Source organism: Primulina eburnea, chromosome 15 (genome assembly GCF_022965805.1).
Source record: "Primulina eburnea isolate SZY01 chromosome 15, ASM2296580v1, whole genome shotgun sequence".
NCBI lineage: Eukaryota > Viridiplantae > Streptophyta > Magnoliopsida > Lamiales > Gesneriaceae > Primulina > Primulina eburnea.
The window spans coordinates 37,183,667-37,204,566 of record NC_133115.1 but is presented as its reverse complement, the minus strand read 5'-3'; the positions used below and the strand labels follow the sequence as shown (position 1 = coordinate 37,204,566).

At 36.3% G+C, this 20,900-nt stretch overlaps 5 protein-coding genes across 6 annotated transcripts; 2 read left to right on the top strand and 3 right to left on the bottom strand.

The window, feature by feature from the left end:
• Positions 1-278: 278 nt before the first annotated feature.
• Positions 279-2,473, top strand: LOC140813682 (berberine bridge enzyme-like 22). The gene has a single exon (XM_073172317.1). The coding sequence runs from the start codon at positions 514-516 to the stop codon at positions 2,095-2,097; it is 1,584 nt and encodes a 527-aa protein (XP_073028418.1). The 5' UTR covers positions 279-513; the 3' UTR covers positions 2,098-2,473.
• A 2,220-nt stretch (positions 2,474-4,693) lies between these two features.
• Positions 4,694-13,351, bottom strand: LOC140813685 (dihydroceramide fatty acyl 2-hydroxylase FAH1-like). 2 transcript variants are annotated; one of them, XM_073172320.1, is made up of 7 exons: positions 13,143-13,351; positions 6,173-6,243; positions 5,988-6,077; positions 5,703-5,899; positions 5,435-5,540; positions 5,031-5,177; positions 4,694-4,954 (listed from the first exon to the last, which is right to left on the bottom strand). In XM_073172320.1, exons 2-7 carry the CDS (start codon positions 6,221-6,223, stop codon positions 4,838-4,840), a joined length of 708 nt encoding a protein of 235 aa, XP_073028421.1. In that variant the 5' UTR covers positions 6,224-6,243; positions 13,143-13,351; the 3' UTR covers positions 4,694-4,837. The 2 variants fall into 2 exon arrangements, with proteins under 2 accessions (XP_073028421.1, XP_073028420.1); XM_073172319.1 differs by having other exon boundaries at positions 13,133-13,349.
• Positions 6,426-11,933, bottom strand: LOC140813683 (uncharacterized). Its single transcript, XM_073172318.1, has 2 exons — positions 7,741-11,933; positions 6,426-7,680 (listed from the first exon to the last, which is right to left on the bottom strand). The coding sequence occupies exon 1, from the start codon at positions 10,138-10,140 to the stop codon at positions 9,412-9,414; it is 729 nt and encodes a 242-aa protein (XP_073028419.1). The 5' UTR covers positions 10,141-11,933; the 3' UTR covers positions 6,426-7,680; positions 7,741-9,411.
• A 351-nt stretch (positions 13,352-13,702) lies between the features above and the next one.
• LOC140813686 (putative germin-like protein 2-1) lies at positions 13,703-15,273 on the top strand. The gene is made up of 2 exons (XM_073172321.1): positions 13,703-14,167; positions 14,239-15,273. Exons 1-2 carry the CDS (start codon positions 14,053-14,055, stop codon positions 14,778-14,780), a joined length of 657 nt encoding a protein of 218 aa, XP_073028422.1. The 5' UTR covers positions 13,703-14,052; the 3' UTR covers positions 14,781-15,273.
• Positions 15,274-16,017: 744 nt separating this feature from the next.
• LOC140814593 (uncharacterized) lies at positions 16,018-17,990 on the bottom strand. The gene has a single exon (XM_073173624.1). The coding sequence runs from the start codon at positions 17,657-17,659 to the stop codon at positions 16,250-16,252; it is 1,410 nt and encodes a 469-aa protein (XP_073029725.1). The 5' UTR covers positions 17,660-17,990; the 3' UTR covers positions 16,018-16,249.
• Between the last annotated feature and the right edge of the window lie 2,910 nt (positions 17,991-20,900).

The following is a 20,900-nucleotide window of genomic DNA, read 5'->3' as shown; positions in this document are numbered from 1 at the left end:
CATCCCACTTCCCTATACAACTCAACACCTCTTCAATATTCATTTATCCAACAATAACAATTCAAATCTACGAAAGAGATTCAAACCGTGAAAAAAGAAAATGTTATAATCGTCTGAAAGTATAATTAAGAAGGTTAGACGCTTACTAAGGATGACAAATGCTTTACTTCTCCAAAGAATGATCGAGGAATGTGGTTTTTTCGTCACATAAAAATACTACGAGGTAAATTAATGTTAAATTTCATTTAAATAATCCTACAGGTCTGTGTATAGGTATAAAGAAACTGCCGACTAAAATGCAAAATGACAATTAAAAAAGTTCCATGACATTTACCTAATTTATAATAATCTTAGGAATCATCGTTTTTAGAGGTAAAATACATGTCATTGCCATAAAATATAAATATTCCAACTTGCTACAAATCCATGCTGTTTCCTTCTCCAACTTAATATATAGCCTGAAAAATTTACCATTAACTAAACTGCACATACAGTTATCTAAGAGACATCGGAATGATGATCTCTCATTCAGTCCAAGTCCTGCTTTTGTTTTCATTTTTCCTTACATTTTGTGATGCGAAACATGAAGAATTTGTCGAGTGCATGTCAATTTATTCTGCTAAAACATACATTAAATCCTTTAAGTACATACACGCTCCAATCTCTAAATCATATTTCAATCTCTTGCAATCCGCGGAACAAAATCCCAGATGGTTAAACTCGACGTCCTCTACACCGAGATTCATAATCACACCATACGATGCTGATGAAATCAGAGCAGCCATCCTTTGTAGCAAGAAGCATGGTTTGCAAATCAGAGTCAAGAGCGGTGGCCATGACTATGAGGGCCTATCGTTCCTTTGCAAAACACCGTTTATAATAATTGATTTTATCAATCTCCGTTCCATTAGCATTGATTTGGAGAAGGAAACAGCATGGATTCAGTCAGGGGCAACGCTTGGTGAGTTATATTACAACATCGCTAAGAAGAGTGGAGTTCTTGGATTTCCTGCAGGAGTATGCCCAAGTGTGGGTGTTGGAGGCCACTTTAGTGGAGGAGGTATAGGAACCATGGTCAGAAAATATGGCCTAGCTGCAGATAACATCATTGATGCTTTTTTCATGGATGTAGAGGGAAGGATTCTTGATCGAAAATCAATGGGGGAAGATCTATTTTGGGCTATTCGAGGAGGTGGAGGAGGTAGCTTTGGGGTAATAATTGGTTGGAAAATCAAGTTGTTTCGAGTTCCACCGGTTGTGACTGTTTTTACACTACACAAGACTTTAAATCAAGAAGGTGTAGGACTTGTCCATCAATGGCAACAGAAAGCAACTAAGCTGCCGGAAGATCTATTCATCAGAGTTGTGATTCAAGGTTCAGATATAGATGGCAAAGCGAATCAGAAAGTGGTAGAGGTCTTGTTTAACTCTCTATTTCTCGGACCAATAAATGAATTAATTCCATTGATGAATAAGAGCTTCCCAGAATTAGGCTTAACAGAAAAAAATTGTAGTGAAATGAGTTGGATAGAATCTGTCATGTACTTCACTGGATATCAACAAAGTGACCCCCTGGAACTTTTACTGGATAGAACCATCCAATTTAAGAGCTACTTCAAGGCAAAATCAGATTTCGTGGAGAAATCCATACCAGAGAATGCATTTGGAGGGATTCGAAAAAGATTTCTGCAAGAAAAGTTAGCATTCTTGATAATGGATCCCTTCGGAGGAAGAATGGAGGAAATCCCAGAATCTGAACTGCCTTTCCCTCACAGAAAAGGAAATCTGTTCAACATACAATACTTGGTGAAATGGGTAGCGAACGAGGATACCGAATCCAAGAAACATGATAACTGGATCAGAGAGCTTTACAATTACATGGAACCATATGTTTCAAGCTCTCCACGAGCTGCCTACATAAACTATAGGGATCTTGATATAGGAGTCAACATTCAGAATCATAATATCAGCCATTCACATGTGGTTTGGGGTAAAAAATATTTCAAGGGAAACTTCAAAAGATTGGCAGGAGTGAAGAGACGGGTTGATCCGGGGAACTTTTTCAGGCATGAACAGAGTATTCCCCTGCTGGTGTAACTAATCAGATGCCTCCACTGTGTCAAGATCCTTGAACAATTTTCATAGAAAGCATTTAAACATTAGCCTTTTATATTTTTGTTAAAAGGGACCGCAAGTATGGATATTTTCCAGTATCTACCACTTAGGATCTGGTATATCAGCGAGTCTCCCATGTTGGTTTCATAAAAATATTGCTGCTTACTTGCTTACCACTTGTCTTTTGTTTCAAAGTTGAAATAATTGAAAAATAAGCAGCTTCCGACTTTAAATCATATGAATCGCACTTTTGGTTTAGAGAAAAATATATGTGGAAAGTACATTTTTACATGAAAATTATAAATGATCGAGAAATAGAAAAATTACAGCTCCTGTCATAGGAAAACTTCTCCCTCCCACCGAAAATGTGTACATCCATTAAATATCAGCGTGTGCAAGCTGCCGACATTGAATTCTCCGAAAATTTCTTCTCATTTGTTGGAATGATCTAATCTTCACCGTTCAACTGTCACAGAAACCTGAAAAATCTTGGGAAAAAAATTGATAATTTAAATTCTGCAAAATAGTTGACTTGGAAATGCAGTACGACAACCAGCCCCTTTTTTCTATTCTTGATTGATTTCAATTTCCTGGAAAATTTGCTTTGCAAACGAAGAAGATTTTGCTCACTGCATGTCCATCTTCTTCAGGATATATGATGGCCTTTAATTCCTCTGCCATATCCCATTTATTTACCGATCTTACCAAATTTCGTTCAATCAGCGTAGATTTGGAAGATGAAACAGCGTGGGTTCAGTCAGGTGCAATAATCGGGGAACTTTATTATAGTACAGCCAAGAATGGTGATCTTCTTGGATTCCCTTCTGGAATATGCCCGACAGTAGGCATCGATGGCCACTTCAGTGGAGGAGAGTTTGGTACAATGCTCAGGAAATATGGCCTAGCTGCAGATAACATCATAGATGCGCACTTGGTAGACGTAAATGTGAGAATTCTTGATCGAGTAACAATGGGTGAAGAATTGTTTTGTGCTATCAGAGGGGGTGGTTAGCTAGCTTTGGAATCATTATCGCCTGGAAAATCAAGCTGGTGCGAGTTCGACCGGTCGTTTTTTTTGTTCAGAATCTATAAGAATCTGGATCGACAAGGAACAGAACTTGTAAACATATGGCAAAGAGTTGCAACTAAGCTGTCCCAAGAATTATTCATCGGGCTCGTTTTTCAGAATTCAATTAGAGGTGATAAAGGCGAGCAGAAGGCAGTAGAAGTTCTGTTGATTTTTTATAGCCGAAAAAGTCCAGAGAATGTTGTATAAAGTTTGGAGAATATGTGTGATGTGTAAAGAAGAGAAACAAAAAAGATTTTAACAAATTTCATTCCTTCAATTGCCATAGTTATACAAGTGATCTCGTCCTATTCTCTGATCCTTTCACTCCTATACTCTCATTGAAGTATTTGAACACACAGTTGAATACAAACTACCAAGTCTTTTATAGAACAAAGCTTGAAGAAAAATAACTAGAAGTTAAATAACTTCTTGTCTACTTAACCACTAACCCACTACATCAAAAACTAACTTTTGACTTATTCAACTCTTGAATCTTTGGAATGAATCCGCGAGTTCTATTTGATTCCCATTTTTTGAGATCGGTGATGATTGAAAAAGAGCTTTCCGGAACTTGGGTTGGATCCAAAAGACTGAGGTGATCCGTTGAAGTGTTTAAGGATAGGACTGTCCAGGGTAAGAACTATTTCAAGGCAAAATCAGGTTTTATGGAAGAACCAATTCGAGACAAAGTGTGGGAACGGATCTTGGAAGAAGATACTCTACCTTGTGAAATGGGTTGTAGATGGTGAAGTTAAATCTGAGAGGCACATAAATTGGATCGGAGAGCTTTACGGGGAACTTCAAAACACTGGCAGAAGGTAAGTCCTGTTGATCCAGGGAACTTCTTTACAATTGTTTTACAATCAAGGGAAGAGTCTATCGGAAGAACAGAACAATCATTGTCCAAGCAAATTCCAAGATTTTGATTGCTACTCTACTCTATAAATATTTGTTCAAAAGCACATAAGATAAATGTTTTGCTTGCAATTTCTGATGTGCCATATGTATCACGACTGAATTAGTGAATGAGCTCACTAGAATTTGATTTTTTTTCTCTGATTTATTCCAAACCTTTATGGTCAAGACTAAAGAAACTCGAAATTTAGAGATGGTGGTATGACAAGAAAAACACGGAACAATTCACAGCAAAATGCAAAGTCACCCTTTATTTTAGGGACACCAAAAATCTATTAAAAAATTATATCATGCCATTTGCCATAGATCAAGAGTGCATAAAACTCAACGGCAGGCTCATAATGTTGGTGATAATGGCAAACAGAAAGTCTGTTTTAAGCATATAAACGGAAATTCTTGACAATAATCTGGCAACACATGGGAGGCATGACTAGAACACATTAATAAGACATAACATTACAGTTAACAAATTCTGCTTCTGCAGAATGTGTGCTGCATATTTTTGGCATAAATCCCAACATAAACCTTTGCATATATTTTTGGTGCATGCTAAATTTTGATATTTCAACCAAAACAATCAAATAACTAACACAATTCCCACAGAAGTGTGCACATGATCAACATTCCAAACTTGCTCGGAAACAACACACACGAAATATTGAGTAAAAAATGGTGATTATGAAAAGCTTGACTGGAATTTGCTAACTATTCATGACATGAGTCTAAAGAATAAATTATCTAACTCTTTTGAGCTTGTTTTGATGGAGGTAGGGTTCCAAATATCTTGTCCCAGAGTGAGGAAGTGATGCCAAAGCCTTTATTCTGGATGCGGAAATGATGATTTAGATGATATTTCTGCATTGCAGAAAAATGAAAAGTCGTTTGAAAATCCCATGACCGCTAATAAGATGATTTAATCATATGAACGGACCTTGAGAGCCTTTGATACTTTAGTGGTTGGCTGCCCATGGTGCAAGTAGTAATGAGTTACATCATACATTACATAGCCAAGAAGACCACCACCAAAGAATGCAGGAGCAGTGGAAGGAGTAGATAAGAGTTTTATCAAGTTCCAAAACTGCAATTCACATAGGTAGACATGGAAAATCAACAAGTAAAAACATTTATAAACCGACACCACAAATTCAAAAAAAATTATTGGATTCGTACTTCAGTTTACATTGAATTGTATTCATTACAGCTTGTTTTATTTCTGAATCATTTAAAAGTACAGTTTTTACTCACATACAGATGAATAAAACTAGTCCACTAGGTGGAAAATTTGGTTGAACTGCAAAATGATTGTTGAGAAGAAAGTTAGGATGAAACGCATACAGGCACCAAGAGAATAGCAGTTGCAGCAGGAGGAAAAACAAGTCGCAAACCGTCCATAGGGTGCTTATGATGACAACCGTGAAGTAGATAATGAAGTGTGTTGCCCCTGCAAAGAAAGAATTTAACGGAGAGATAACACAAGAAAGGGAAAACTGTAGCAAAATTTGAGTCTCGAGTAGCAATAGGGGTTTAAAAATAAAGCTCCTGATACAGCCCGTGCAACAGGAAAACCAAATTGGATCAAGAAACGGAGCAAGAGCAAACTAACCAATAACTCTTTGTCTTAATGTGGAAAAGGAATCGATGCAGAGTATATTCTAGCAATGTCCAGGCAAAAATGCCAAACGCTACCATCGGGAACAACTGATAGATTGAATTTCCCATACTAACAGCGATCGAAAGGGACCATCCGACCACTGGGAGCCAAATAAGGGGAATTACCCACCAGTCGTTCTTTGTCAGGAACTGTTTGAAGTAGAATAAACATCTTGTTAATTCGAGAACGATGACAAAGAACCAGTGTCCTTTAAGCAACAAAGAAAAAGAATTACACCTCCAAAATATAGTTTTCAAAAAATCGAGGTTCCTTGCCCACAATAGGCTGATGAACCCAGTCCTGATAAGCCTCGCCAAGATGCCCAACCTGTGAAATGTTGGCAAAAGTGGTCTTTTTGAGACAGCCAGATCACACAAACATTATTTAGAAAAAATAAGGAGTGAGATATATACATCAGTTACCTGGAAGACAAGGGGCTTATCTAAGTCCACAGTAAATCCCTGTACAACCATCTTGGTTCCTCAATATATTACTGTTAACAAAGTTAAAATGTAAGATCTAAACAGCCGGAAGTGACGAACACCAATCAATCAAGCAAATAAAAAGGGCAATGGCTTGGAAATAATATCAATAAACTTCGTGTCATATTATATAGTTTTGTTTTTCAAATTATCTTCTGAATGCTATCGAATCTTTAGTATGGAGATTGTTAGGTTTATTTTGTCCGACAAATATCGAAAATAATGAAAATATCAGAATATGATGTAAAACAGTAAATTCGTGTTTTATCAGAATTAAATGTTGTGCCAGATGTTACAACATCTCGGACAACATCTACACGCAGCGAAAAATTAACTTTTATAACACAAATTCACTTTAAATAAATAGATGGACAAGATTAAATATGCACAAATATAAATACTTGTGCGGTGCCTTATGAAAAAAATTAATCACTAGAAAACCAAACCGTTTACACAAAAACCTATCACTATTGATTATTACAAAAATCAATTTCCTCAACAAGTTGAGAAAATAAAGCTTTCTAAAACAACCAACAATATTAAAACGTGAACAAGAAAGCAAAACTTGATCCCGAAAAACACGATCAATTAGATGTAATCTTCAGTCAACATCGTTACGGATGTTGTCTGTAAATGTTGGCAACATTCAGAGCAACACGGGATCAACACACTTCAAAACACAGCACTGTCTCTTGAATAGGATTTTCTCTGAATTTCTGAACGTGCACAATTGAGTGAATATTGACCGAGGAAGAGAGACCACCAAGAAAACTTTCCCACGAAGAATTCCAAGAACCTCACACGAAAACTTTCCCACAAAAAAACTCCACTAAAACTCTATGAATTTCTCTTAGTCTCTCTCTACAATCTTCTCTCTATACACCTTCTATCACCTCACGTTGATCACCTCTTATGTATAGCTTTCATCTCTCCTAGAGTTTATCTTCCATAAAGAAATCTATAAGATATGGTAAACAAGAATTCAATTAGAAACAAATCAATAGTATCATATCATGTAAATCATTATCATATATATTATATCTAAAAGATATTTAACACAAAGATAATATCTAGAAAGTAAAATCCAATATTCCACATAATCTTATCAAAAATGAAACTAGACTGTAGGAAGATATTATATCACAATAAAATCTTAACATAATTATCTGGAAAGGCAAAACCACAATTAAATATTATACTCAATCAAATCAACAGGAAAAGATAATATTAGGGAAATTATTTAAGATAATAAATTATATCAATTAAATAACGAAAATATATTTCCCTTCAATCTCCCCTTTTTTGCCTTTCTGGACAAAATCAAATCAAACTCAATTTCTCAGTTAACATCCAGTTAACTCCCCTTAATATGAGAATTTTTCTCCCCCTGAATAAAATCAAGTTGGTACGGGTGTTGTTCGTTGTGTTGGCAACATCTGAGACAACACCTGCAAAAATCATTAACAGTTCATTTCATTAGAACAGAAACACATCAGGGAAGCAGAAACTTAACAAAGCAGAACATTAAAAACGAAATCAAACAAATGTATCATTTGATCCTTTCAATTCATTTGACCCTTTCAAATCATAGTCTCTTGAGTTTGAGTCGCATCTTCTCCCCCTTTTTGTCCAGAATGGACATCCACCTCCATAGCAAGGCGATAGTCAGAAACTAAGTTCTCATAGGAGACAAGATCAGCTTTAGCCCGTAATCACTATCCAAAATAACTGAGATAATTGCGTCAAAAATCATTTCAAAAAAAATTCCAAAATTGAAACCCACGTCGATTTTAACACCACTGAACCATCAAAAATCACAAATATTGGATTTCTAGCAAAATCCGGATTTTCATCGAATTTTCTCTGTTGAAATACGCATACCCTCTTGACCAACAATATTCACAATGTTATGTTTATGCATGACCTATTTATGCCTAATAACAGAATGTAACAGAAATAAAAACATGAAAACAAATATGAGATATGTTCACAAATGAAATGTTGTCACAAATGTTGGCAACATCTTCTGACAACACGTCCAATTTCAAAATATATTTCAATTTTTCTACACACTTAAAGAGTTATCAATTTTCTGATCATAGAAGTGGTAGCTCCCACACTGGAAGAACGGTCTTCTTTAGGACTCCTCTAGGTAGCTTTTTCCAATTTCTTCTATTTTACTTTCTGTATGAAATTCAGAAGAGGTAGCTCCCACACTAAAATCACAGTCTTCATTGGACTCTTTTAGGTAGCTTTTTCCCATCTTTTCTTCTGATACAGATCAATATGCATAATTGATTTTTTTTTTAATCTTTTCAAGTCACCTTTCGTATGGGTCAATGTCATGGAGTACATGATCATCCCTCAACTACTTTGTGATTCAAACAGATCATCAATCATGTCCAAGTGTGTTAAAGATTAAATGGACAAGAAATTGTAAGTGCACCAGAAGATTATGCAACATTGTGATAACACATCATATAACAGTATGAATGCAAATGCAGTATGTCTAAGTCCTAGAAATGCACATGCATGTTAGGTGTTGTCCGAGATGTTGTAATATCTGAGGCAACATCTATGTATGTTCAGGCAGAACACATGCTGAGATATTTCCTAAGGTTGGAGAACCTCTCAAAGTCTAATGTTTTTGTGAATATGTCAGCCAGTTGGTTATTTGTACCAACAGATTCAATTCGAATCAATCTTTTTTTCTACTAAATCTCGAATAAAGTGATGTCTAATGTCAATGTGTTTAGTTCGAGAGTGTTGTTCTAGATTTTTTTTTTTAAAATATTAATTACACTAGAATTATCAGAGTAAACAACTAAAGTTTCACTTTTAAGTCCATAGTCTTCTATCATTTTATTCATCCACAAAAGTTAAGTGCAACAACTTCTTGCTGCAACATATTCGGATTCAGCCGTTGAAAGTGACACAAAAAGATGTCATCATGCATTTGTTTTATTTGTAAACCAAGAAAGAAACTTAATTCACCAACCATGCTCATTTCAAATGTAGATGACATGCACTCAACAAAATTATCAGCATGCTTTTGAGATGAGGAACCAAAGATTATATCATCAACAAAGACTTGAAAAAATAAGAATCTCACCTTTAGATTTCTGAATAAAAAAATTTTGTCTACCTCACCTCGTTTGAAGCCAATTTCCAGTAGATATTCACTCAATCTGTGAGTATAAGGAGCTCATGCAAATAAGTCCAGCCATCTTTCGGTAATCCACTTTTTCTTTCTTTCGAGTTTGGACACCTTCATGCATACTTCCAATTATTTGAGATGATGGATGCTTTTTCTGAATTTTACTTGGAATATTCTGTCCATCATCGTTATACGTTTCGTCCTCAGCTTCAGTGACTTCAGTGTCAAGTGTTGTGTCAGATGTTGCAACATCTGGGGCAACATCAGCATTTTCCAGTGATATTGGAATTTCCAGAAACTCATCCACATCATCTTCAGCTGTTTTCTTCTTCAAATCTCGTACAGCATCGTACTTACTCAAATTCTTCATGGTTTTGAAACTAGCATGTCCAAGTTTTTGATGCCATAGGTCGAGTTCACTAACTTCTGCATGTTTGCATGAAAGCTCTTCACCTATTTGGTAGAAATTGTCCGAAGACCTTGTACCTGTCATAATGCACAAGTTAGTTTCATCAAAAACTTCACAAGTATGTTTATCAAACTTGACATGCAAATTATCATCACACAATTGGCTTATGCTTATCAAATTTGAATTTAATCCTTCGACATGAAGCACATTGTGGAGCTTTGGCAATCCTTCAACATTCAAAGTACCCTTTCCAACAATTTTTTCTTTAGCTCCCCCTCCATATGTTACTCTACCACATTTTTGTTCAACATAATTAATGAGATGTTCTCTTGAACCTGTCATGTGGCGTGAGCTTCCACTATCAAATTACCAATGACCTGCGGTGTTAGTTTTCAATGAAGTATAGACAACATTACAGTGAGTTTTTACCTTTGGTACCCAAATTTGTCTTACTGTAGATCGATGGTGGTAGGTGTTGCGGAAAGTGTTGGACAACATTCGGGGCAACATCTGGCTCAACTTTTGATTCATGCAATCATCCCTGAGTTTAAAACAGTAGGGCCTAATATGACCAGGCTTAAAGCAGTAATGACATACATACCTTCGTTTTCTTCTCTTAGGGACATGTGTAGTATGTTGTCTTTTTGTTGGAGAGCTTTTGGTTGAAGATGTAGTTTGAGATGGTGTGAATGTTTCAGTTTTTCCTTTCACAAACACAGTAGATTTTGAACACTCACCTATTTCAAACACACTGTCTTTGAATCCTAGACCCTTTTTGTCATCTCTTCCCATTGAAAGAATGGTTTCAAGCTTTGATGTGCTCGAATTAAACTTGGACAGGGTTTCAGTTGCCTTTTGAAGCTCTTCTTTGGTCTTACCAAGTTCCAAATCTTTTTGCTCAAAAGTACTTCAAGTTTGGCAACTAAGGCTTTTAGTTCAACGTACTCCTTCATGAGACTTGAGTTCAACTTGTTTCTCTTGGTCCAATCTTCAAACAGCTCTTCATAAAGCTTTTGCACACTCTCAAGAGTGAGTTCTTCATAATCAGTCTCTGATCCATCATCCCCACTTAAATTTCCAGAAGTTGTGGAGTTCAAACATACTGCATTTTTGCATATGTTGCGGCCAGGTGTGGCAACACCTAGGGCAACACCTAAAGGATTCACTTGCAACCAGCGTTTTTCTTCATTCCTTGGTCGAAACTGTTGTTGGACAGGAGGTTTAGGAGCTGGTGGTCGAAGTGCTCTGTTTGCAAGTGATGTGTCCATTAAATATTTTTGTCAAAGCAAAATAAAAACCAGAATCAGCACTTAGTATATCAAGAGTTGGCTCTGATACCACTTGTTAGGTTTATTTTGTCCGACAGATATCGAAAATAATGAAAATATCAGAATATGATGTAAAACAGTAAATTCGTGTTTTATCAGAATTAAATGTTGTGCCAGATGTTACAACATCTCGGACAACATCTACACGCAGCGGAAAATTAGCTTTTATAACACAAATTCACTTTAAATAAATAGATGAACAAGATTAATATGCACAAATATAAATACTTGTGTGGTGCCTTATGGCAAAAATTAATCACTAGAAAACCAAACCGTTTACACAAAAACCTATCACTAGTGATTATTACAAAAATCAATTTCCTCAACAAGTTGAGAAAATAAAGCTTTCTAAAACAACCAACAATATTAAAACGTGAACAAGAAAGCAAAACTTGATCCCGAAAAACACGATCAATTAGATGTAATCTTCAGTCAACATCGTTACGGATGTTGTCTGTAGATGTTGGCAACATTCAGAGCAACACGGGATCAACACTCTTCAAAACACAGAACGTATCTTGAATAGGATTTTCTCAGAATTTCTGAACGTGCACAATTGAGTGAATATTGACCGAGGAAGAGAGACCACCAAGAAAACTTTCCCACAAAGAATTCCAAGAACCTCACACGAAAACTTTCCCACAAAAAAACTCCTCCACTAAAACTCTATGAATTTATCTTAGTCTCTCTCTACAATCTTCTCTCTATACACCTTCTATCACCTCACGTTGATCACCTCTTATGTATAGCTTTCATCTCTCCTAGAGTTTATCTTCCATAAAGAAATCTATAAGGTATGGTAAACAATAATTCTATTAGAAACATATCAATAGTATCCATAGTTGTCAAAGGCGAGCGCCTCTCGCCTCAAGGCGAGAGGCGCCACCAGGCGCGGGCGTTGCGCCTGGGGAAATCCCAGGCGCAACTATTTACAAAGGCGAGACCAGGCGCGCGCCTGGGCTCGCCTTGGAAGGCCTCTCGGGCGCGCCTTAGGCGCGCCGGAGATTGTTTTTTTTAAAAAAAAATTCAGTAACTCTGTTTTTTTTAATATTAACTTAAAATGTAAAAGGTCAACCCAACCTTAAACCCTAGCAGCCCAGTTGACAAATTAAATATCAGAAGACGACAAGAGCATAAGTGTGCAGACTTAACAGAATTACAGAAGTGTGGATGATTGAAGAATTTAATCGTGTTACTTATTATTATGAACTTATTAATTATTTGTTGTTTTCTGTGACATTGTGACTTAATTATTTTATATTTTAATATATTATTCTAAGATAAATATATTTTTTTAAAAAATAAAAAATGTGCGCCTTGCGTCGGTAAGGCGCGCGTCTCGCCTTGCGCCTTGCGCCTCAGGCTCCTGAGCCCTTGTGCGCCTCGGTGCGCCTTGCGCCCTTGACAACTATGATAGTATCATATCATGTAAATCAGTATCATATATATTATATCTAGAAGATATTTAACACAAAGATAATATCTAGAAAGTAAAATCCAATATTCCACATAATCTTATCAAAAATGAAACTAGACTTAAAGGAAGTTATTATATCACAATAAAATCTTAACATAATTATCTAGATAGGCAAAACCACAATTAATTATTATACTCAATCAAATCAACAAGGAAAGATAATATTAGAGAAATTATTTAAGATAATAAATTATATCAATTAAATAACGAAAATATATTTCCCTTCAGAGATGAAGACTTGTTCCACTTTCATCGTACAGAGAAAACATGTTATTTTCATATTAGTTGAATAAATCGACATAAGAAGAATGGAGCATAAACTCACGACATTTACTCGAGTAAATAACTTTAGCATCGAATGTAGATGAAAAAAAATAACGTAATCCAAAACATTCAAAGCTAGAGCATTTAGTAGTCATAGCCATCCACATTAACATTATCCCTTTCCCTGACAAAACATTGGAAAAATCAGAAAAACGAAAAGCTAGAATTCTGAAAGAAACCACAGATCACGAGAAAGGAAAGTAACCCAATAGTACAATGCCGATCAAATCTTGAACTTTAGCCGAGAGCTGTCTCACTCACGGCGAGGAAGTTGAAGCCCAGTGCAGTTGCAATTGTTTGAAAGGAAATCTATGGAATTCTCAAAATAGAAGAAGAATCACGAGCAAGCATTATATTTTGAAAAGATCGTGACCGCTGATATGGGGGAATCGGCCAAAACATTCGCGTTCGGTTGCCAGGCTGGTGTACAGCTCGATATTTGACAGAATATTCCATCCGAAATGGGCTCTCCATTTGTGGGCCTTTTAATCAAAACTTCCCAGATTCCAATGTATGGGCCAGTCTTCTTCTTCTTACCTTAAACATAAAGACTTTTAGTACCAGAAGAAAAAGGTAGTAAACTCATGAGATAATATTTTTAATGAGATGCACTAATTTTTTGAAAATGTAGGTTATAAAATGTATGACAAAATTATCCTTGTATTTTGCATTTAAGATAGTTTTGTCATTTGAAATGCATGTCCCTAATTAATTTTTATCTTCAAATGGAACATCTACTACATGACCAAAAGCAAGTTGAAAAGGTCGAGTGAAGACTTAGAATTGTTCATGCATGTTTTATTTGTCTATTAGCTAGTCCATAATATAAATTATTATATAATTTGCCACAAATCCATTTGTGTAGTTGAACGAAATATTTTAACCGGGTCGTTGCATGCATAGTAGCTAGACTTGGCAATTTAATCAATTATTATATTTTCCCATCAATCCTTGATCTTTGTCCATGGTTAAAACAAGTGTAACGTAAATATTCTTTATTTCATTTGTGCAAGGAAAAAATCCCGTAGATTTGACTTTGTCTTTCATTGTTATCTTATAAATTAAGAAAGAACTCCAGCATGCATCAAATACATTACAATCTGCAGTAGTAGGAATTAAAATTAGATGGCTAAGTTCATGCTAACCCTAACTCTCTTAGCATTAACTCTTGGTACCCTAGCCCAAGCCCACGAGCCTAGTCCCCTTCAAGATTTTTGTGTTGCCGACTTCAAAAGTACAGGTAATATTTTATGAGTAATTTGTTTTTGCGCTCCTGATATATTTGTGGTTAATGTGTCTCATGTCTTGCAGTTAGAGTGAACGGATTTCCTTGCCTAGACCCCAAGCAAGTGACCGCAGATCACTTTTTTTTTAGAGGCCTTCAGGTACGAGGGAACACTTCGAATCCATTGGGATCTTTCATAAACCGACCAACGGTGAATGAAATTCCAGGCCTCAACACCCTCGGCATCTCCACGGTAAGAGTCGACTATGCCCCTCGTGGGGTCGTCCCACCCCACCACCACCCACGCGCCTCCGAGATTCTCATTGTGCTAGAAGGGACAGTACTCGCGGGCTTCGTGACATCAGATCCCAAAAACCGTCTCGTTTCCGAAGTACTTCGAAAGGGTGATGTGTTTGTCTTCCCATTCGGGCTTATTCATTTCCAAGAAAACATCGGACAAGGGAATGCTGTCACCATGGCCTTTTTGAGCAGTCAAAATCCTGGTGTGATAGCTATTGCCAACGCCATTTTCGGGTCGAATCCGCCTATAAAAGTCCACGTTTTGGCCAAGGCTTTCCAGGTGGACAAGTCGGTAATCAACAAGCTGCAAGCGACGTCATATAATTAATTGGCAGATATATTAGATACTCGACATGACAATAATTAAACACATGCAAGAAACTTGAACATGATCCTTCGATTTAATTTCATATTTTTTTTATTTATTTCATAAAGTCAGGAGACCAACATACGTATATGAACGCAATGTTTATTTTGCATGCTAATGTAAGATTGTTTAAATGTTTACATTTCGGATTATAGTTTCCTTTTTAATGCATCTGATAGAGTAGTCAGTCAAGCGATGTTATACTAATTATATTTGAGTTCAAGTTTATGTTGATCACGCGCGGGAACTAACTAAATATTTTTTAATCACTTAAAAATATAAATCTTAATTAAACTAATTAAGCCATAATTTAACAACTGACAATATTTTGTAGATACATATCTATATTCATAATAAGAACAAGAACCAGATCTAGTCTAGTGTGTTAAACGTGGAGCACGGTCAACTGCGAAGGTCGCATCTAAAAGGCCCGTGAGGCTCGCCATTTTTTTACTTAAAAGAATCACACTTTTCTAAAACGTAGAGAATGCTTTCGACTTCAACGAAATCTTTTGTCTTTTCCCCATGAGTTTCAAGGGGTAATTAAAGATACATTATTCAATATCCCTATAGAAAGGGACAGATTCTCACTTATGGACTCAAGGGTCCACTCAGGGCAACATTAACATGAAGAACAAACAACAAGGGCAACCTGAATTTAGAACTCGCCAATGCGCGTCTCATTAGCAGAGAAACAGTACTTGCATTCAACAAGATATGCATATAGTAATAGATAATCACCCACCCCCACTCCCACCCCATTGTAAAAACAGAAAAACAAAAAACAGTGCCACTGTCACTATCACGAGAAACTCCGTTTGTTTGATAATTTCTGCAGGGGAAAGAGCAAAATTAAACCTATAAAAGTTACACGCAAAAGATTTCTCTTGTAGTAATTGTCACCAACTGTATTGTTGGGCAGTCACGCAGATAGAGCAGCAAAAGCAAGGCCACACACCAAGACGCAACTAAACCTATAATCTAGGGAAGAGTGGAAGAAGAAATGGGGAAACAAAAGGCAAATAAAGCAACTTTACTACAACAATGGCGTGATGGTATCTCACAGGTTTCCAACCTTAACCATAAATACGAGTTCATGTTGTTTCACTATGAATTTACATTCCCAATCAAACTAAGATAGAACCAACATGTAAGCGGAGAATGTACTTGTTACGGATGTAAAAAATTGTCCATTAAAATTAAAAAAGAAACACATACTAGAAAACTATAGCAACTTTTCGAATAAGTAACATTATGATCCTTTTATCTATAAATTTACAGGTGAAAGCCACAACACCCCGATTCAGTGGCCAACAAAAGGTTGAATAACCATCTGAAGCCGAAAGAGCACATCCAAAAAAATAGGAAAAAAAAACAAAGAACAAGAAGTTGAAACCAGAAGCTTCTGTAAGAAAAGGGATTCAAAATTTCTAACCAGACCTGTCATCAACAGACTTTATCACCTCTCTGTACCTAGTCATTGTTTTGCTTAATTTCAACACAAGAAACCACGATAAGGTGAGCAAGAGTGCAAACGCACGACCCCCAATGAGTCCAATAAGAACAGTAGAACAGAGCACGAAGTAACTCCAACTCATTGCAGATTCTGTTTCCTTGCCCCCCACTTCCTTGTCTGTGGCTACTTCCTCATCAATCTCCCGCAAACCACCAACTGCATAAATTGAATCCATGACATCTTCTTCTTTGAATCTTCCGCTTGAAGTAGATGATGATCTGCTAGTAGTCTCTGATTCCCCTTCATCCACGCATCCTTCCATTCCATGTTCTTCACACACGGCAACTTTATCCTCTTGAACGACTTTTAACCTTCTAAAGTTGTGTTCTTTTCTTAAACTCCGAAATTTCTTTGGTACAAATAACTTCATCTTTGATTTTATTTTATCTTTCCGAGATTCAAAGAGAGACTTTTCTTTCCCAATCACCATCTCATTTGAGTCATTTTCCTGATTCCTCAACGTCCCTTTAAAACAGGAATCCTCCATTATTTCCTTCTCTGGTTGTATTTCATCAAAAAAAGTAATCGGATATTGATTTGGTTTCTCGATTTCAATCTTTCGAGTCTGATGCCTTGATTCACAGCACTTTAAAGAAGGATCTGGTCTCGTAAATCCCTCTTGCCGCTCCTTCCACAACGATGCACCACCTTTCTTCTGGTCTACTCTATCATCCTTGTATCTTAATTTCCGCACCTTTGGCACAATCGAAGTCAACCACCCTTTAGCCTTTGAACATGGCTTCAACAATTCACGCAGATGTTTCCCTGCACACTCAAGGAAACACAACAAGAACGCAGACATGGTAATTCCTAATGTTAGTCTCTTTGCCCCTAACGCCAAAACAGCCACCAAAAATATTTTTACTGCCACCAAGATAATTCCTTTTGCATCCACAACCCTTTCAACAGAACACCTCCTCTCAGCTCCACCACCATCACGAACTCCCTCGTCGATTTCATTCACACCCAAAGGCAAGTGCAAAATCGAGGCGCTTCGCAAGGGAGAAGAACAATTTAAAGGCAATCCTGCAATTACCTGTGAATTCATACAAGAGGGTGACTGCGGAGGAGATGGTAAAAGAGTAGGCGATCCTGCAATCACCGGATCGTCATCATCATTCAGGGACGGTACAGATAAAGAAGATGCACGCTTTTTATTGGATGATTTTAGCAACTTTTCTCGATTCTTGATGAATAGATCGATTAGGGATGTCGGAAACCCGGTTTCCACCACAAGCGAGGAGCCATTCTGAGACTTGTGCAGATGATCGTTCAGCAATCGAGAAATTCTCGCACTCTTCACCTTCTTCGATGGGAATGGCATAGTGAGAGTAGCAGATCCAATATGAAACTCACATCAGCGCTGAGATTCTATATGTTGGCTACTGCGACATGAAATTTCTGAGTAAAACCCCATCTCGAATGTTTGGCTTACCGTACGGACATCTAGTGAAGAAGATATATCCAACACTACAAATTATTATTAGACAGAAAACTAATGACTTGTCTTGAATCCAGAAACCCGAGAGAGTTGGGAATTTTCTCTGGAGATTGCGTGAGGCGTTTATATACAAGAAAGAAAAAGAGAGAGCGTTTGATTTGGAGGAAGAAATCATGACTCATTCTTATTTCCACAAACAAACCTTTGAGGAATTTTTGAGAGTAAAATAATCATATTTTAGAAAGCTTGGAGTTTCTTAATTTTTAGGGAAACAATATATTATTTTAGCATCGATACATCGACCTTTAAACTAAAGAAATAATGATCTCCCAATTCGATAAGAGAAACCCGTTTAATATATCACTTCATTTGAAAGTTATTCTTGAAACGGTTGTGAAAAAGTAAAAATTTATGGTAAAAAGTAAAAATCTCAAACTCTCAAAATTTATTAAACTACACACTTTATAATATTTTTCTCTCTACTCAATTGTGATTTTCTTCACAAATGAGATATCTATTTATAGAGTTTCATTACACATAATCCAAAAATAAAATACATCATTACCTACATCATCACACACAAATTTCTAACTTTACAACTCTTATTTTCAACATTCAAATATTCAACTATTACTTTTCCATATTAAAATATATTATTTCAACACTCCCCCTTGTGATGATGATCATGATACGATGATGTCTTCATTACGTGTTTTGTACTGCCTCGTTAAAAACCTTACTAGGAAAAACCCATTGGGATAAAAACCATAGTAAGGGAAAAAGAGTGCAGTCACGTGAACTCCCCCTCATGTTGACACGAACAACTCTTCACAAATTTCGTAGATTGCGCATCCCAATATTATATATGTGTTTTCTGAATATTGACGTAGGTAGTGCCTTTGTGAAGAGATCTGATGAGTTTTCACTTGATTGAATGTGACAAACATCAATACATTTATTCTTCTCAAGCTCCTTGGTGAATGCGAAGAACTTAGGAGGAATATGTTTAGTTCTGTCGCTTTTTATGTATCCTTCTTTCATTTGAGCAACACATGCAGCATTATCTTCATATAGTATCACAGGCTTCTCATCAAATGATAATCCGCATGAAATTTGGATATGTTGGGTCATTGATTTTAACCACACACATTCACGACTTGCTTCATGTAGTGCAATAATCTCGGCATGATTTGATGAAGTTGTTACGAGCGTTTGTTTCTGTGAACGCCAAGATATTGCAGTGCCTCCACGAGTAAATACATATCTAGTTTGGGAACGTGCCTTGTGTGGATCAGATAAGTATCCAGCATCGGCATAACCAATTATACTTGGATTAGCATCTTTTGAATACAAAAGTCCCAAGTCTGTTGTTCCTCGTAGATAACGGAATATATGTTTAATTCCGTTCCAGTGTCTCTTTGTTGGATATGAGCTAAATCTTGCCAACAGATTCACGGCAAAAGATATATCAGGCCTTGTACAATTTATAAGGTACATAAGGGCACCGATGGCACTTAGATATGGTACTTCTGGACCAAGAATATCTTCATCATCTTCACATGGACGGAATGGATCCTTTTCTATGTTTAATGATCTAACAACCATTGGAGTACTTAAAGGATTTGCTTTATCCATATTAAAACGTTTAAGGATCTTTTCTGTATAATTTGTCTGGTGAACAAACATTCCACATTCTTTTTGTTCAATTTGTAAACCCAGGCAATACTTGGTTTTTCCAAAATCTTTCATTTCAAATTCTTCCTTCAAGTATGACACAACTTCTTGAATTTCCTTATTCATTCCAATGATGTTTAAATCATCAGCATATACAGCAATAATTACGCATCCGGATGTTGTTTTCTTAATGAAAACACAAGGGCATATTGAATTATTTACATATCCCTTTTTCATCAAGTGATCACTTAGTCGATTATACCACATTCGACCTGATTGCTTTAACCCATATAATGATCTTTGTAATTTCACAGAATAACATTCCCTGGGTTTTGAACTTTGTGCTTCAGGCATCTTAAATCCTTCAGGGATTTTCATATATATATTACTATCAAGTGATCCATATAAGTAAGCTGTAACAACATCCATAAGACGCATTTCTAAATTTTCAGATACTGCCAAACTAATCAAATACCGAAACGTAATTGCATCCATCACAGGAGAATACGTTTCTTCATAATCAATTCCAGGCCTTTGAGAAAAACCCTGTGCAACAAGTCGAGCTTTATATCTTACTATTTCATTTTTCTCATTTCGCTTTCGAATAAAAACTCATTTGTATCCAACAGGTTTTACACCTTCAGGTGTAAGGACTATAGGTCCAAAAACATTACGTTTATTTAGCGAATCCAATTCAACCTGGATGGCTTCTTTACATTTTATCCAGTCCTGCCGATTTTTACATTCACCAAAAGATTTTGGTTCATGATCTTCATTATCATTTATGATGTCGATTGCCACATTATAAGAAAATATATCATCAATTTCATCTATATCTTTTTGGTTCCATATTTTTCCAGTATTAATGTAATTGATAGAGATTTCATGATTCTCGTCAGTTTGTGGTTCTGACAGAACATTTTCATCATCATGTGTTTCTTCAGGAACAACATTCTCTATTTTGTGATCATCATGTTTCTCTATAAATTTTCTTTTTCGAGGATTTTTATCCTTGGAACCGACTGGCCTTCCACGCTTCAGGCGTTTAATGACATCATGAGTATCTTCCATTTGTTTCTTTGGAATTTCAATTCGAGCAGGGGCATTTGCAGCATGTATATATGATTTAGTTACCCCTTTTGTGTCTGCAAATGCATCTGGTATTTGATTTGCTATTCTTTGCAAGTGTACAATTTGTTGTACATCTTTTTCACATTGTTTTGTTCTTGGATCCAGATGTAACAATGATGATACATACCATGTAATTTCTTTTTCGGTATGTTTTTGTTCTCCCTCTAACATTGGGAAGATTTTCTCATTAAAATGACAATCAGCAAAACGTGCTGTGAACACATCTCCTGTCTGAGGTTCAAGATATCGAATGATTGATGGACTATCATAACCGATATAAATTCCAACCTTTCTTTGAGGTCCCATTTTCTTTTGTTGT